Raw genomic sequence first — 15684 nt, 5'->3', positions numbered from 1 at the left:
TAGTTTGTCACGACCCACACTTGAATGTTGATATTAATGAAAAAAAAAAAAAAAAACCCACCCCGTTTTTCCGCTACCAAGATCCTACTTCTGTTGCTTTCCATGCGACATAAGTCAAAATGGTTACGCAGGAGTGAAAATTGGGGTCTGGTAGCTGACACGCAATTCCACCCTGGTTGGTTCCCACCGGGCCGGAAGGGTAGGCCAGGTGTCCACCTGGGCTCGTGTCCAGTATTTTGTTTTATAACACGGTCACTGAGACAGAACCATCCCTTTGTCAAGGTGGGAGTCTGCAGCCAACAGGACCAGAACCCAGCTTGGACTTTTGGGCGCCATACTTCTGGAAAACCATCCCTAAATCCAAAGCAAAACAAAGGCTAAGAGAATGGATCTCTGTGGGTTGATTTTTCCATGCGTTTGATTGCATGCATGTCTAGGTGGTGAAGCCGGTGTGGTGACGGGGCCTGTGGAGGTGAGCTGCTCAGTGTCGTTCCGTGTCTCTCGGTTGTGGGCTCTGTGGACGGGCTGCAGTCGGAATCTTCTGGTGGCCAGCACCTGCCGGAGCCCCCGGTGTGATGCCTCATGGTTCCACGGCCCCCTCCACAATCATTCCTGGGTCGTCTAGCCTTTTCTCTTGCTTCCCTTGTTTTCTAGGCCGCCGGTGTTAATACCACGGACAAAGAGATTGAGGTTCTCTATATTCGGAATGTAACTTTTGAGGATGCTGGGGAGTATACGTGCTTGGCGGGTAATTCTATTGGGATATCCTTTCACTCAGCATGGTTGACAGTCCTGCCAGGTACATCCTGCTCTTTCTCTCCACGGTTGTTGCCCTTTTCTTGGTTGATTGCTACAAAATTAACACCGCTTCTGTTCGCAGAAAATGGCCCCTTTTATCCCGGCATAGAGATTTTTTTAAAAATGTCTAAAATGATCCCCCAGGGATAAGACAGTTGCCTTTGGAAATTTCACTCACAATGAGATCCCACCCTCACGTGAATGATCAGGTAAAATTTCATCCTTAAAAAACCCAAAGGGATCTTAACATTTATCGTGAGTCACGGAGTCAACGTACAAATTCTCACCCGTCCCTGTTTCCCTTAAGGAAGACGTTGAAATTACTTTGTAACATACAAAGTAGTTTTTTCTCATCTCAGATTCCATTTCGCTGAAATCCCATGTGTACTTTTGTTACTTTGCTCCACTCTCTCTTTTTTAATGATATGTAAATAGATGGATGTCTGCCGAGGTGCCGGGGGAGCCCCACCTCTGCTCAGAGGGTGTACAGAAGCAGTGTGTTACCTACCTCGGGAATCGGTGGCTTGCCGTGTGTTACAATAAAGTGGACCCTCGGCTTGCTTTTCCTGCAAAGCATGCTCTTGCCATCTCGGGCTTGATGTTATTTCTGCCCTGCGGAGAAATCAACATCGGTGAAGCCCCGTTGCCTACATATTGCTGCTGCCTGGATCTTTAACCGACATCTCTGTCCTGGTCGAACTTTTCCTGATAATCCCTACCTACTGCCTCTGTGCCTTTGTCATTGCCTTCGTGAAACTGCATAGACTGACTGGTTTGCCAGCTCGTGATGTCCCACGGCAGTTATTAATCGCTTATGTTTAGAGTGCCGTGCCTACCTGCATGCTTATTGTATATCCCGTCAAAATAAGTCGATCGTTTCATTTTGTGCTGTGTTGCTGGAGGTTTTGACGGTCATGCAAGTATTTTTCTGGTTACAACGCATAAGCTTTAAATAATACCATTTGTATCCATTCTGCCTTTTGTCATGAGTCTGCTCTGTGAATATTTGCTTTGAAACAATGAGATGCCTCTTACGTTGAGCTTGCTTTTTTACCTGTAGTACTGCATTCCGCAGGTGCGTAGTTGGCCCCCCTTAACCAATTTGCCCGACGGTACTAGCACATTAACTGTAAGAACACAGTTTGAGAAAAGTACTGTTCGGAAATACCCTGCCTGTAGCTTGATGAGCCTTGAGGGCGAAGGAGGGAGCGGATATCATTTATTGGAAGTTGGTAGACGAACGTGCTACCCACGTGGAACACCATTTCTGTGTTCAAGAGAAACACTGTAGTGACATCAGTATAACCAGAGACACAAATTTCAAATGGTAATCGATGAGGGAATATTACCAGCTTTTCATGGTATGGGCATAGCGATTCTATACTAAAAGCAATTTGGTCTTTAAATGAAATGCATTTATTTGTTGAGTGGAATACAGGCTGGACTGTATTAAGAAATTTGAAACTTTTCCGGGCCAGCCCTACTAGATGAATATTTATTTCATTTCATATGAAAGTGTCTTCGTCTGGGGTAAATTACCCTGTCACATCTTCCTTTGGAAGAGCTTTATCCAAATAAGAGTGATCCCTTCAGATGCAAAAGTGGGCACTGTTTGTATTTAAGAATTTTAAATTTGATTGGCCTCAGAGACCACCGTGGTAGACAGTCCGTTTTTTCGTAGGTGTGGTTAACTGTCGCATTGTGCCCGAATGCCTAACAGAATGTAGCCTTGTAGCCTGCTCTTTGTGCCTTGGTGGGAGCTAGTCCACCGTGATCTCTGCATTGCAGAGGCCCCTTGAGGCTAGAGAGAGTGGCCGTGTGGGCCCTGGTGGTAAAACGAGGAGCCCTTGGTTGCTCGCCTTCATGGGGAGAGGTGCACGGCAGGCCCGTAGCCCGGGCCTTTCTGCAGCCTCGAGTCATTAGGGAAACCTGTCCTTGGGAATGGTCGTCACCTTGTGTGTCGTTTAACTGTGCCAGGGCGCATCAAGCCCGTGTCCTAACTCTGTGGCCTGCTTATCTGTTCCTCCCCTGTGGTCTGCACTCCAGCTCCTGTAAGAGAAAAGGAGATTACGGCTTCCCCAGACTACCTGGAGATAGCCATTTACTGCATAGGGGTCTTCCTAATTGCCTGTATGGTGGTGACGGTCATCCTGTGCCGAATGAAGACCACGACCAAGAAGCCGGACTTCAGCAGCCAGCCCGCTGTGCACAAGCTGACCAAGCGCATCCCCTTGCGGAGACAGGTAACAGAAAGTAGATAAAGAGTTTGAAGAAATTTACTCCAACCCTGTGTCCCAGCCAGCCCTTGGGTCTTTTTCTCTGCTTCGATGCCATCTGCTCCTGTGAGCTTTCACTGTGTGAGTGGCCCCAACGTGCCTCTTAGTGGCCGTCCAGTTAGTATTTGGGGCTTGGAGAGTCAAGTCCTGGTGCCCCGGGGCGGGGCGGGGTGGGGGGGAGGTCAGTCGAGTCAAGTTCCAAGGGCAGGAGAGCATGATGGTGGGAGACTCTCGGAGCTAATCAGCAGAACTGGAAATAACGCAGGGAGGCAACGCCCTTGTGTCTTTGAGGCTCAGGTGTAGCGGTCTTTTTGAACCACAGGCCACTTGTGTCCCCTGCGATCTAATGCTTTTTTTTGAGACCGGCTTATGCCACGAGTTAGAAAGACAGGGGCGTTAGTTCTCTTTGACTTATTTTTTTTTTTTAAATCAAGGTCAGAAACTTACGCCCTAAAGATGGATGTGAACTACCGCTTGATTTAAACCAGACTGCGATGTCTGTCTTGACTGGGTTTTGGCTCGACCTCTCTGATTCTTAAAATAGAAATGTATGCATATATTATGTTATTGTTAATCGTTCACAAGTGTGGCTGTGGATTTGGTGGTAGAATGATTGTTGTATTGAACGAGCAACAGATTGTCTTCAGCCTCGTGTCTGGTCTTTGGCGGTCACCTTTTGCTCTTGTGTGCGTCCTGATTGGTTTAATTTTGCTTTGGGGAGACAGGGCAAGAGAGCCCCTGCACCTCTGCTTTAAACCAAGGCTCCAAAGGTGAGTGGGACAGGATACGCTTTGACCCTTTCCTCTGTGTTCATGAAGACAGAAGGGGAAGGCAGATGTGAACGGAAAGTGTCTACAAGCAAAGCATTTGGGGCGGTGTTGTTTCTTTTCAAACAGCAAGTAAAATGGCCAACTCACTGGCTCTGTTTCAGTGCACGCTTTAGTAGAATTTACAGGGCATTTGTTAAAATTGCAGATTCCTTCGTCTCAGCCCCAGAGATTCGAGCTCGGTAGGTCTTGAATGGGGCCAGGGATCTGTATCGCGTGTAAGCAGGTCCTTCGGTGATTTTGAACCGCACTCCGAGAAACTCTGGGTTAATCCCAGCTCTGCCCCTCCCGGGACTTCAGGTGGCGATGACATTTTCTGGATCAGGCATTAGGACGGATTAGGAACCAGTTGGCCAGCCGAGGTTTTGGCATGGCACCGGCTGTTCTCGACCCAGCTCCGGGCTCCGGGCTGAATGGGTCCTTGTTGACTCGTTGGAAGCCACGTATCAAGCAGTTCTTTATTCTTCCTAGAGGCCGAGGATAGCATTTGGAGGGTGTGTCAAGTGCAGGTGATTGCCCAAATTGTGTTAAGAGCAAGGGAAATCAAGGTGCCCATTGGGTCCCTCCTGCCACCAAGAATGCTGTTGTTACTGAAACCACACCACTGTCATTCTTGGGGCTAGGGAAATAATGATGGGGCTGCTTGTCCGACTTTGGGAGAGGCCTGTTGGAAGGTGACTCTCACATGGCCAGGTGGCGCCTTCAGTGACATTCAGGTGCTGTGACCACCCGTTCCCCTCCCTCCTCCTTTCCAGTTAACCTCCGGGCCATTCTTACAGCCACCGTCTTGAGAACCTGACCTCAGGGAGTTGAAGAAGGGAGTGGTGTTCCCATCTCTATGATTTGTTGTTTTTTCCTACCAGGGGAAAATGCTACCTTCTGGAGGAAACCTGCAATTTGGTGTAGCTAGACGATTGTCCCATAATGATTTCATCATCTTTTTCTCTGCAGCTGTTACAGTGCTCTTTTTACTTCCATATAAAAGAGACAGCTGCCCTTAAAATCTCCTTGACTCAACCCTAGTCATCGTATTTTCGTTTCTCTTCGGCTGACTGGCCTTTCGTCTTTGTCTGTCTCCACCTCGGTTGATCATGCTTCCTTCATGTCCCTGTGTGATCGAAGGGAACATTAGGTCGGCTCCTTTTTTCTCCCCCCGCCCTCGCCTGCTTCCTTTCTTTATCATAATTTCCTGAGGGCTTGGTCCGACCCAGGTTCTGTGCAAGATACGGCCTGTCACCTTCACCAGTGCTTCCAAGGTGATTTGGGGGCCATCATATGTAGTGGTCTTGGGTTTTAGTAAGGTCAAGTAGAATAAAGAAGCAGAGGAAAGCGCACAAATCTCTGGGAGATTAATTTATTTGGGGGGATGCTGACACACCTTAGCTCCTCATAGATGTCGAAATGGGTTGTGCGATTCTTTACGAAGAATGCGCCGTCAGGAAGCACGGCCCCTTTGGTAGAGGAGGAGGTGCCTGTCAGGTATCTGGGTACAAGAGGGTTATTGGAGTGTAGCTGGAGTGAAAGGCCCCATAAAGGCCGGCAGAGATGTTGATGACAGAGAAAATGCCACGGAGATGCCAAGCATACTTTCCCCTGGCGACAGGTGAGCCTGTAACCAGATGTCTTAAGGATGGGCTGTTCCTAGTTACTTGCGAGGCCACTTTTCATGCTGTATTAGCCCAGCCTCCTCTATGACGCAGGTAACACCGAGAGTCTTCATGATGGAGACCAAGTATTTGCTTCTTGGCCCTGACCCTCCCCCCTCCACCAGCGCACACGTGCACACACACACACACACACACACACACCGCATCTCACTCAACCCCATCAATCACTGTCCTCCTTTTAGAACGAGAGGAGTCATGTTTTTCCTTTTCCTTTTTTTCTCTTTCTTTTTCTTCTTCTTCTAATCCTACTGTGAGTGTTTCCTTCTTGACATTTACTGATTTGGACCGGCCTTAACGGTTACAGGATGTCTCCGTTTGTTATTTTTTTTTTTTTTTTGAGTCAAAAATACTTCGCTCCAGTAGCTAAGAAGTTCCTTGTGTTCATTTTCCAGTAATTGTGAGTTTTTTGAGGCTCTTTATGCATTTTGATGCTTGAGGAAAGAGAGAACTTTTTAGTCGGAGGAGGCAGGTGGCAGCCGGCGTCTCCCCGTGTCCCTTGACAGGGGCTCATGCTGTTTTCAGTGCCGGGGTTCGGACACCAGGCCGGCCACTTGCTCACCTGCTCCCGTTCCTTTGGCATCAGCGTGATCAAGGGGGCCAGCCCAGAGGGGGTGTCTTCATGAGCTTGTCAGCTCTCGAGCAGGTGCCCAGGCTGCCAGGGGACAGCCACAGTCATTGTGAAGCAGCCTTTATACACCCACGAGTTCAAGAGAGGGCTTCCCTTTCTGTGAGCTGCACACATCAGCGGGGCGTTCGTGGGGAGGGGTGCAGAGGAAACGGAGGGTGTTTGTTCAGGAGGCATGTGGTATTGCTGGGTTTGGTGAATCAGTTTTTCGGTGAGTACGTAAGTTTCCTTCTCTGGAGCCAGAAGTTTCCATAGGGCAGGATGGACATTTCACTTTTGCCATAAGCAGATGAAACCGTCTCCTGGGTAGGGGCACACATGTGCATGCAGGGCACACTTCCGCCACCACTCACCTCTGAGAAGGGCCCCCGGGGTCTTCTTCTGAGGCTTTGCTTTCACCCTCTTGGTTGCTGATATGGGTAGATCAGGGTCCTCTTGTTTTTAATGTTTTATTTATTTTTGAGAGAGAAACAGAGTACAAGCAGGGGAGAGGCAGAGAGAGAGGGAGACATAGAATCTAAAGTAGTCTCCAGGGGGGCCTGGGTGGCTCGGTCGGTTGAGCATCCGACTTCGGCTCAGGTCATGATCTCGCGGTTTGTGAGTTCGAGCCCCGCGTTGGGCTCTGTGCTGACAGCTCGGAGCCTGGAGCCTGCTTCGGATCTCGCGTCTCCCTCTCTGTCCTGTCCCTCCCCTGCTCACATTCTGTCTCTCTCCATCTCAAAAATAAATAAACATTAAAAAAAAAAGTAGTCTCCAGGCTCTGAGCTGTCAGCACAGAGCCCGATGCAGGGCTCGAACTGAGGAGCCATGAGATCATGACCTGAGCTGAAGTCAGACCACCCACGTGCCCCAAGGTCATCTTTTTTTTTTTTAACAATATCTTTGAGATAAGTGGCATGTTCCCAGGGACCTCACGAACGGGACAGAAGCTGTGGGGGGACCGGCTGGGTGCATGTGTTTCAGGAGCCAGTTCTTGGGGGCTGTGCCTTCGTGGGTATTAAACACGCTGAACTCTGTGAAGGAGGGTTCCACTTCTAGAAGCTCATTCATTGTCTAGCAGCTAAATGTCATGATATTGGAAGATTCTCCACCTTTTGGTTAGTCAGATGGTCTAATGAAATCTCCCTGGTTCCAGAAAACGCTTGGGTTATTAGGGTAGTCATGGATGGCTAGCTGGAACCTTCCCTTCCATGTGGGTGCCTCGCCCTCCCTGGTTCCCACTGGGCTGTTAGCTCCTCTCAGCCTCTGAAAGATAGGACAGTTTGAGATCTGATTTGGATTTTGGCTGATGGGATCTTCTAAGAAGCACCAGCCCATCCAGGACCAGTGAGTCATTGCTTTGATGGGTTTACTCATGGAATCCGGGGCTGCAGAGACCTGGTGAGGGAGAAAACTGATAAACCGCCTGGCCTGATGACTTAAATATTGTTATGGAGGGAAACAGAATCCAACCCCAGAAACCCCTCAAACCTTTATCCCAGCCGCCTGGTTTGAGGTGGTGAAAACATTTTGTTTGGCCATTGGGGAGGGGTGGACAGGGCTTAGAGCACAAGTATGTTAACTCGGGGCCTTAATGTTCTGGTTTAGGGGATCCCCAGCTTCAGAGTCAGGAATTAGTGACACCCGTGTGTCACCCCTCTCCTCCTTGCTTCTATCTGCCCTGTTTTCTGTGAGTCCCCCTACCCTCCCTTTGTTCAGTCTACTCTGGTGTACAGAAATGACTCTTTCTTGGTGGCCCTTTAAAAGGAAAAGAAGAAAGCCACTTCCTTGCTTAGTTTCCCGTATATACCAGGGAAATACGCGAAACGCACCTTTTGTTAGAAGTTTGATTTATGGCACGTGTTATAGAGAGTCCGGAAAGGGGGGAACTGAATGGAGACAGAAAACAACATACATGCTAGAATCGTGCCTGCCAGGATTGAGGAGTGAGAAGGCGGTTTATTTGAGAGTGTTAGCGTGTATTGTTCGCCAGTAACTTAATTATCGCCATTGGTGGACTACTTTTAAATTAGATAGAATATCCAATGGGATAGATAATGATTTTGTGCAAAAAAAAAAAAAAGCGATAGTCTTCTAGTCCTGAATTAGTCCAGGGATTCACAGGTGGACAGTGGGGATTACTTGAGGGTCCCGAAGGAAAGACACTCTAGCGAAACGCAGTATTTCGTGGAGGAATCAGTCGCCTGCAGAAGATTGTACCCAGCCCCGGAAACACATTCGCTCTCAGCAGAAGCAGAGTGAAGAGAAAGCCAGCCCGAGTTTACAGTCCCAGAGGGGATTTTAAAAGCTCAGTAAAAAACGCGTGGAGGTCAAATTAAGATAGACCTTCACAGACAGAGTGATCAGATTCTGTAGTTTCTTATATACCTCTGGCATTTTCTTACCTTTCTTCCCCTTTGTGCTTTTTACAAGAGTATTTTCCAGATTTGCACATTGAATGTGAACCTCTACCCTTAATCGGCACAAAACCTCCATAAATAACCCTTTCTGTAAACACAGTTTTAAAGTTTGAACAGTAGTGATAGCAACAAAGTTCGTAGAGGGCTTCAGTTTTAAAAGCTTTGACACGAAAACCTTGTGGAGATCGTTCGGAGGAAGCTGCATATGTACGTGAACTTTTGCCATGGGTCTGTGGGCAAAGATTCCTTACGCGTCATAGGTTAGCCGCAGAGCAGTTAACTTCTGACCGGTAAGTTTTTCTTTTCTTCAGCAGCCCCTAAGCCATATTTGTCATTAGGATGTTCTTACACTTTCCCCCTGCCCCGGGACCGACCCCTGACTCCTGGATCCTTTATTTCTTGGGTTTGCTCTTTGACTTGCTGGAGCCCCGGCCCATCCCGGCTGTGAGCAGAGGGTCTCATCTTCCAAACTAGGAAGGCACGTCCTGTCCTGCAGTCAGCCTTCCCTGCCGGTGGGGTTCCGGTCTTCCCAGAGCACACAGTGTGACAGCATCTCCCACACAAAACGCCCGCAAGCTGCAGGTCTTCCAGGTTCCCTGGAGGGGCTGCCGGTCCTGATCTCCCTTGGATCTGGGCAGCCAAGGATTCTGAAAAGGCTCTAGGAGAAACAGTCGCGACGTTGGTAGCAAATATCAACCGAACTCTTCACCAGTGCCAGGCTCAGCACTAAATGCTTTATGGGTGTGACCTCATTTTCCCCTCATGGTAAGTCTGTGGGGTGGGAACTTTCCTGGTTTCCTTTCAACGGGTAGGAAACTCTAGTCTAGGAAGGTTACACGACTTCCAAGGCGCTCACAGTTGGCCAACGTTGGAACCGGCACGTAGCCCCCCCGGGTGCCGTTGGTCAGAAAGCCACCACCTGAGTGGAGCCCCGTGTCGTAAGCAGTTAGCAGAGGAAGGGTACCAACCAGGGTTGGCTGCTAGGCCAAGCCCGGTCACTGGGGTGCCCACATGGGAGGATGCAAAGATGCCACAAAACCCAGCCCGGTAGTGCTGGGAAAGGTTGCAAAAGCAATGCTCTCGTTGTTTTGGTTTTTGTTTTGTTTTGTTTTTTAAGTGTATTTATTTTGAGAGAAGGAAAAACAGAGAGAGAACACGAGCAGGGGAGGGGCGGAGAGAATCTCAGCACAGAGCCTGACACGGACTCGATCCCATGACCATGAGATCATGACCTGAGCCGAGATCAGGAGTCAGTTGCTCAACTGACCGAGCCACCCAGGCGGCCCATGTGATCTGGTCATTTCTAACTCCTTTAGAAGTCACTGTATGTCAAGCACGTGTGCTCTGCTGTTTTCAGATCCCTACCATTCTAAAAAATATTTTTATTGTTAAAGAAAGTGCTTCTTCTGGGGGCGCCTGGGTGGCTCAGTCGGTTGAGCGTCCCGACTTCGGCTCAGGTCATGATCTCACAGTTCGTGGGTTCGAGCCCCGCATCGGGCTCTGTGCTCTGACAGCTCAGAGCCTGGAACCTGCTTCAGATCCTGTGTCTCCCTCTCTCTCTGCCCCTTCCCCGCTCATGCTCTGTCTCTTTCTGTCTCTCAAAAATGAATAAACGTTAAAAAAAAAAAAGTGCTTTTTCTAAAACATAAAAAGAAATACATATGCCTGGTGATAAAACTCAAACGACTTGGAAAGTTCTGAGGTAAGATGAGTTCTGCCCCTTCCCTCAACTGTGAGTCCTCTCTCTCTCTCTCCCCCCGAAGGTTAGCCGCTATTCAATCTCTTCTATATCATTCCTGAAAGTTAAAAAAAAAAAAAAAAGGTTGTGTTCTCACGCCCCACATGGGGAGGCCGCTCTCCTATGCCATACCCTGTACTCCTTGCTGCTGCTAAAAGCAGAGTTTTGAGGACATGCCTCTTTACCCAGAACTGTGCCCCCTCTTACTTCTCCGTGGGGTTTCCCCTCATCGTCATCGATGGCAGCACACCAGATACAGCGATAGTGGAATGGTGGAATTCCTGCGGGTCTGATGATGACAGACTACACGGCTGGCCTCGCAGAGAGAGTCCTGGCTGCAGGATTTGCCAGACCGCGGCCGTTGGGGGCCTGTATCGTCTCGTCCCGAGACTGACTTTTCCAAGTCTGGTTGGTTCTTGTTGCCTGTGACCCTCAGGGACAAGTTCCCATTGCCGTGAATGGTGACCTTTGCCTCTTTGTGTGGGAGAACGTTCCGGCAGACCATTTTGTCTTTGACAACACCAGCCTCCTTCTGTATCCATAGCACATGGCCTTGGTGCAGGGTGCTAGGGTTTGGGGAAGCATCTTTGGCCAAACCCAGTCCTGAATCTTTCTGATTCCTTCTCCGCGGATGGAGCTCAGGATGTTTGTGTGGTCGCTGAAAACTGTGTACATCTTGATGTTTTTTGAGAGACCCTGGTTTCTGAGAGCGCTGTACTGAGGCCGTGTAGCGCAGTGAGTTGGGGCCCATGTGGAGTCTGGAGGGGGTGTTCCCGGTTGTCTGTTTGGCCAGGGTGCCGTCCCTGCCTAGTCCCTGGCATTAGTGGGGAGCAGGACTGGATTCCACGGGAGTTCACACAGTTACCTTTTGTCCTTTCCTCCTCCTGCCATTTGAGTGCTTAGACACTTGGGTGTGAGGCCTCAGCCTCTTGGAGCCGAGTCTATCCGTGAGGTCTTTCTCAGCTCCAAAAGTTACGATTCTTCAGCTCCTTTTTAAAAAGTTATTTTTAAATTGCTTCCAGCGAATAACTTTGCTCATACTCTGCATGTAAAGCTTAAGAGTAAATGCCCCTGTCAAAAGACCGCTCAGAAGGGCTCAGAAGTGTTCTCTTGTACGTTTTAAAAGATGATAGAAATTCTGGGTTAAAAATCCCATACGTCTTCATTTTATTTTTTATTTATTTTATTTATTTTTGAGAGAGAGAGAGAGGGTGAGCTATGAGCAGGGGAGGGGCAGAGAGAGAGGGTGAAAGAATCCCAAGGAAGCTCTGAGCTGTTAGCACAAAGCCCGATGTGGGGATCGATCCCTGGAACCGTGAGATCATGACCTGAAATCTAGAGTCGGATGCTTAACTGACTGAGCCAAACAGGCACTCCATACATCTTTATTTTAATACCGAAACCAACTTCCTATTCCTAAAATGACTCCACCTCAAACCCCCACCTCAGTCCATTCTTGGGCTCTTCTTGGATTTCTCCCTGCCTTCAGGGCACTTTGGGCTTACAAAGGAGAGAATGAAGATTTTTGTCTCAGGAAAGTATGGGTCTTCCTGTTCCCGGCGGGAATGGTTCAAACTCTACCTTGCGAAAGGTCATCGCAACTAAGTATGTTTATCTGCCCTCGGTCTTTGCCACCTTAACTTCAAAGGTATGTTTGGGGGCGCCGGGGTGGTTCAGTTGGTTATGTGTCTGGCCTCAGCTCTGGTCATGGTCTCATAGTTTGTGAGTTTGAGCCCCACATCAGGCTCTCTGCTGTCAGCACAAAGCCTGCTTCGGATCTTCTGTCCCCCTCTCTCTGCCCTTCCCCCGCTCATTCTCTCTCTCAAAAAATAAATAAATACAACTTAAAAAAAAAAAAAGAAAAGGTGTGTTTGTAAGCGTAGCTGGAGAGTCCTGTTGACCTGGGCAGTCTTGCAGGGGACAGAACCAGAGAGGAACTGCGGGCTGCTTTGATGGACCACGTTAAGCCTCATGTTCCAACTTTCTTGAGCCAAAGTCTTGTTCATGGTTTAGAGTGAGGTGGTGGTCAAGCAGCCCACAGTTGTACCAGGATGGTGTAGTCATCCTCGGGATTGGCCTTCAAGTGGGCTCCACATGTGTTTTCCTTATAGAAACTAGCCCAGGAAAGACACCGTATTTAAGAAGTAACCGTTTTGTCAGACGCAGACTGAAATGGTTGGGGGGTGAATGAGAAAACTCGGTGTAGCCCTTGCAGTCTTCAGATGGAAGAGGAGATTTCCCACATGATTATGAATACAAGGATGCATTTTTTTTTTTCTCCTTGACTCTTCGCCCCATGCTTTCAATCCATCAGTCTCTACAAAGAGGCAGTTGATTTCCGTCGAATGGCCTGGGCGTCACCGGTTCCCAGAAGGACTAGGGGGGAAGCAGAGAATGGCCCTCAGTGCCTGGGTCTCTGGTTACCTTGAATTAAGACCCTTGGAGCTATGGGATGCCCTTCACATTCAAATCCTAGAGCTAGTTCCTTGAGACGCTTGGCTTTTCGTTCCAAAAGACAGACGCCGTATCGGAGAGCTGATTGTCTAACAAAAAATTTTTACGGAATTTCACAGGCACAGAATTGATTCATGATATGAGCTGGTGTATGGGGAGATTGGTCACGTGGGGCTCCGGGGCTCCAGGTAACAAGGCAGTAATGAAGCTCATGGGGTTGTTGTTGTGTCCTCAGGTGGCTGTTGTGAGGAATTCGGACAGAAAGATGACTTCTATTTTGACCGGGTGCTGTCTAAAGATGTTTGCAAACCCGGTCTTGGGAGCATGGGAGGTGGGTGAGATGTGGTGCTGCCGAGATAGGAAGACAGAGGAGCTGGAATCTGATTCTTGACTTTGGCCGGCCCTCCCACCTTTCTTCCTAAGAATCGACCATCTGGCTGGGCCCTGGCCGGCTGCCAGCCTTCTCAGGTGGAGCCAGGATTACATCTGTGTCTTTGCATTTTGTATCCAGGTTTCTGCCGAGTCCAGCTCCTCCATGAACTCCAACACCCCGCTGGTGAGGATAACCACACGCCTCTCCTCAACGGCAGACACCCCCATGCTGGCAGGGGTCTCCGAGTATGAACTTCCAGAAGACCCAAAGTGGGAGTTTCCAAGAGATAAGTGAGTATTTCCATTGGACACATCCCCAGATGGAGACTTAGGTCTAAATGGGGATGTTGGATTGACATTTTCTTTTTATGGTCCTTAACTGCAAAGGTCATGTCTGACGATGTCAACAGGAGTGAGTGAGGTTGTATTTCTAACCACCTCCTGAAAAAGAAAAGAATTGATTCTCTCACTTTTAATCGTTCTTTAAAAACAGCTACTAGGCATGGCTGGTCTCCAAACAAGATGGTACCTTGTTAGCATTTTTTTTTTTTTTTTTACTGTTTAGATCATTCATACCCAGTCACATGGACTAAATATCCCACTTATAAAAACACATGTGACCTTCCAGCCGCTGGTGATTAGAACATGACTGTTCTGTAGTCCATTTCTTCGGAGCAATTAGATGTAAAATGCAAATTGCCCTAGGAGTCTTCACTCAGTGTTGGCTGTTTTTAATGGTTATTCATGTAATATGGGGCTGAAATGGTTCAAATATGGTATCTGACATCAAATTTCCCGTGGTCCATAGTATTTTCCTTAGTGGATGGTGTGGAGGTGTTCTGATCAGATGTTTGTTCTAATCAGCATGCCCACCCGGGCTCTGTGGAAGGCATTACCGGGAGCTGTTTATCTCTTGATCTGGCTTGATGTCCACGTATTTGGGCTCTCTTGGACCGGATCTGAATCCTGGTTCAGCTAGCCAGTGGCTAGGCAACCTTGATTTTCTGAACTTCCATTTTTATAAACTAAAGATCATAGTATTGACCTCCCAGGACTGAGCACAATTCTTGGCTTCTGAGTTTCCCTGCCTTGTGTTTCCCTTCCTGTACGGGTAGGCTGAGAGCTCTGAACCACAAACATCAAGAAGATGGTGGGGCCAGGCAGAGAGTCTGTGAGGCAGATCTTGTGCTCCCAGCCCTCTGTTTCTGGTCCTGCCCAGAAGACGAAGTATGACGGTCCTTGAAGACCGTCAGCTCACTTGTTGTAGTCGTTCGAATCTGAACATTGGGAATAGTAGAAGGTGGACATCCCAGACTATACGTCTACATTCCCTCACCTGCCGTAACCTCTTGCCTGGCTTGGATACAGCTTTCACTCCCTGTCTGTCTTGGCATTTGCAGTTATCTCCCTAAAGTTAAGTCAGAGAAGTGTTTAATTACAATCAAAGAAACTCCTACACAAACTTGGAGGTACCAAGATAAGCTTTTCTAGAGACTGGGTATGATGAGCTCTCTTTGGGAAGAGAGGTAGCTTACGTGGCACCCGTGATTTCGATTCACCCAACTCCACACCAGTTTTGTTTCCCAGCAGCCAATTTCGAGATACTAATGTGTGCCATAAGCTAGGACCAAAAATAATTATACAGGTGTCACTCTGTCAAGAGAGCTAATGGAGGTAATTTCCAGTGTGTTTGTGTCCTGTAGCGAAAAGACCATTCTTCATTCGGGACTTGTTTCTTGAACAATAACCGGGGAGGCATCAGAGAAAACACAAGGTGTGGTTCCCTTCCCTGGAGAAGGTGGAACGAGAACGGGGTTGTTTCTCACCAAGCCACTTCACTCCCTCGTTTGAGTGTACCAGTCGGAGGGCATGCACATTCCTGCACGAATAGGACTGAACTAGGGGGCTGTGATCGTATCGTAAGAAATCCCAGCTCTCAGGTTCAGTGCACAGTTTTTGTCGCCTGTGACGCTGCAGCCAACAGTGGAAGTCTGTGTGTGCCTGACCGTTAGCTCCCACCTTGGGGGAGGACCCTCGGTGCGGAAAATCTGAGCGCTAGGCATTTCAAAACGGAGTTTAGCACAAACGTAGGTGGAGCAGACTTCCAGTGAATGAAGGCTATTTAGAAGCAGTTTATTAGATTGGAGGCAGAAGTTATACAAAGAAAGGATTGTTACGCTTGTCGTAGCGGGGCAATAGGACATAAATTAGCCATTTTTCCAATGCAAATGTTTATTTTCTGCCAAGATATTAAATTTAATTTTAGTTCAGGATAGAAACAGAATGACCTCAGCATAGCATACGCCTCCCTCAGTCTTTGCTTAGCTTTTGCAAACTATTGTGTGCTTATCATAAATAGTGTTTATTTACTAAAGGCAGCTTAATACTTCACTGTGTTGTGCTTAAGTGAAAAAACCACATTCATAAGTATCCGAAAGATTTCTCTGTTCTCTTGGCTTCGAGAATGCCCAGAGACAAATCTATGGCTATTAGTATGGTGTGCACCGAGCTTCTGAGCTTAGAAATCC

At 48.2% G+C, this 15684-nt stretch overlaps 1 protein-coding gene across 10 annotated transcripts in view; it reads left to right on the top strand.

Moving 5' to 3' along the window:
* Positions 1-15684, top strand: part of FGFR2 (fibroblast growth factor receptor 2) — a 107942-nt gene that overhangs the window by 70337 nt on the left and 21921 nt on the right. For 4 of the 10 annotated variants that reach the window (XM_053207797.1, XM_053207795.1, XM_053207791.1 and 1 more), the window contains 2 exons: positions 2845-3048; positions 13297-13447. In XM_053207797.1, the coding sequence (XP_053063772.1) occupies positions 2845-3048; positions 13297-13447 (355 nt within the window). Of the gene's footprint in view, positions 1-654; positions 800-2844; positions 3049-13295; positions 13448-15684 lie in introns of all 10 variants that reach the window. The other 6 variants (XM_053207798.1, XM_053207796.1, XM_053207794.1 and 3 more) reach the window with 3 other exon arrangements.

The sequence above is a fragment of the Acinonyx jubatus genome, chromosome D2 (genome assembly GCF_027475565.1).
Source record: "Acinonyx jubatus isolate Ajub_Pintada_27869175 chromosome D2, VMU_Ajub_asm_v1.0, whole genome shotgun sequence".
Taxonomy (NCBI): domain Eukaryota; kingdom Metazoa; phylum Chordata; class Mammalia; order Carnivora; family Felidae; genus Acinonyx; species Acinonyx jubatus.
Note: the sequence above shows the minus strand (reverse complement) of the source record. Positions and strands in the feature narration are given on the sequence as shown.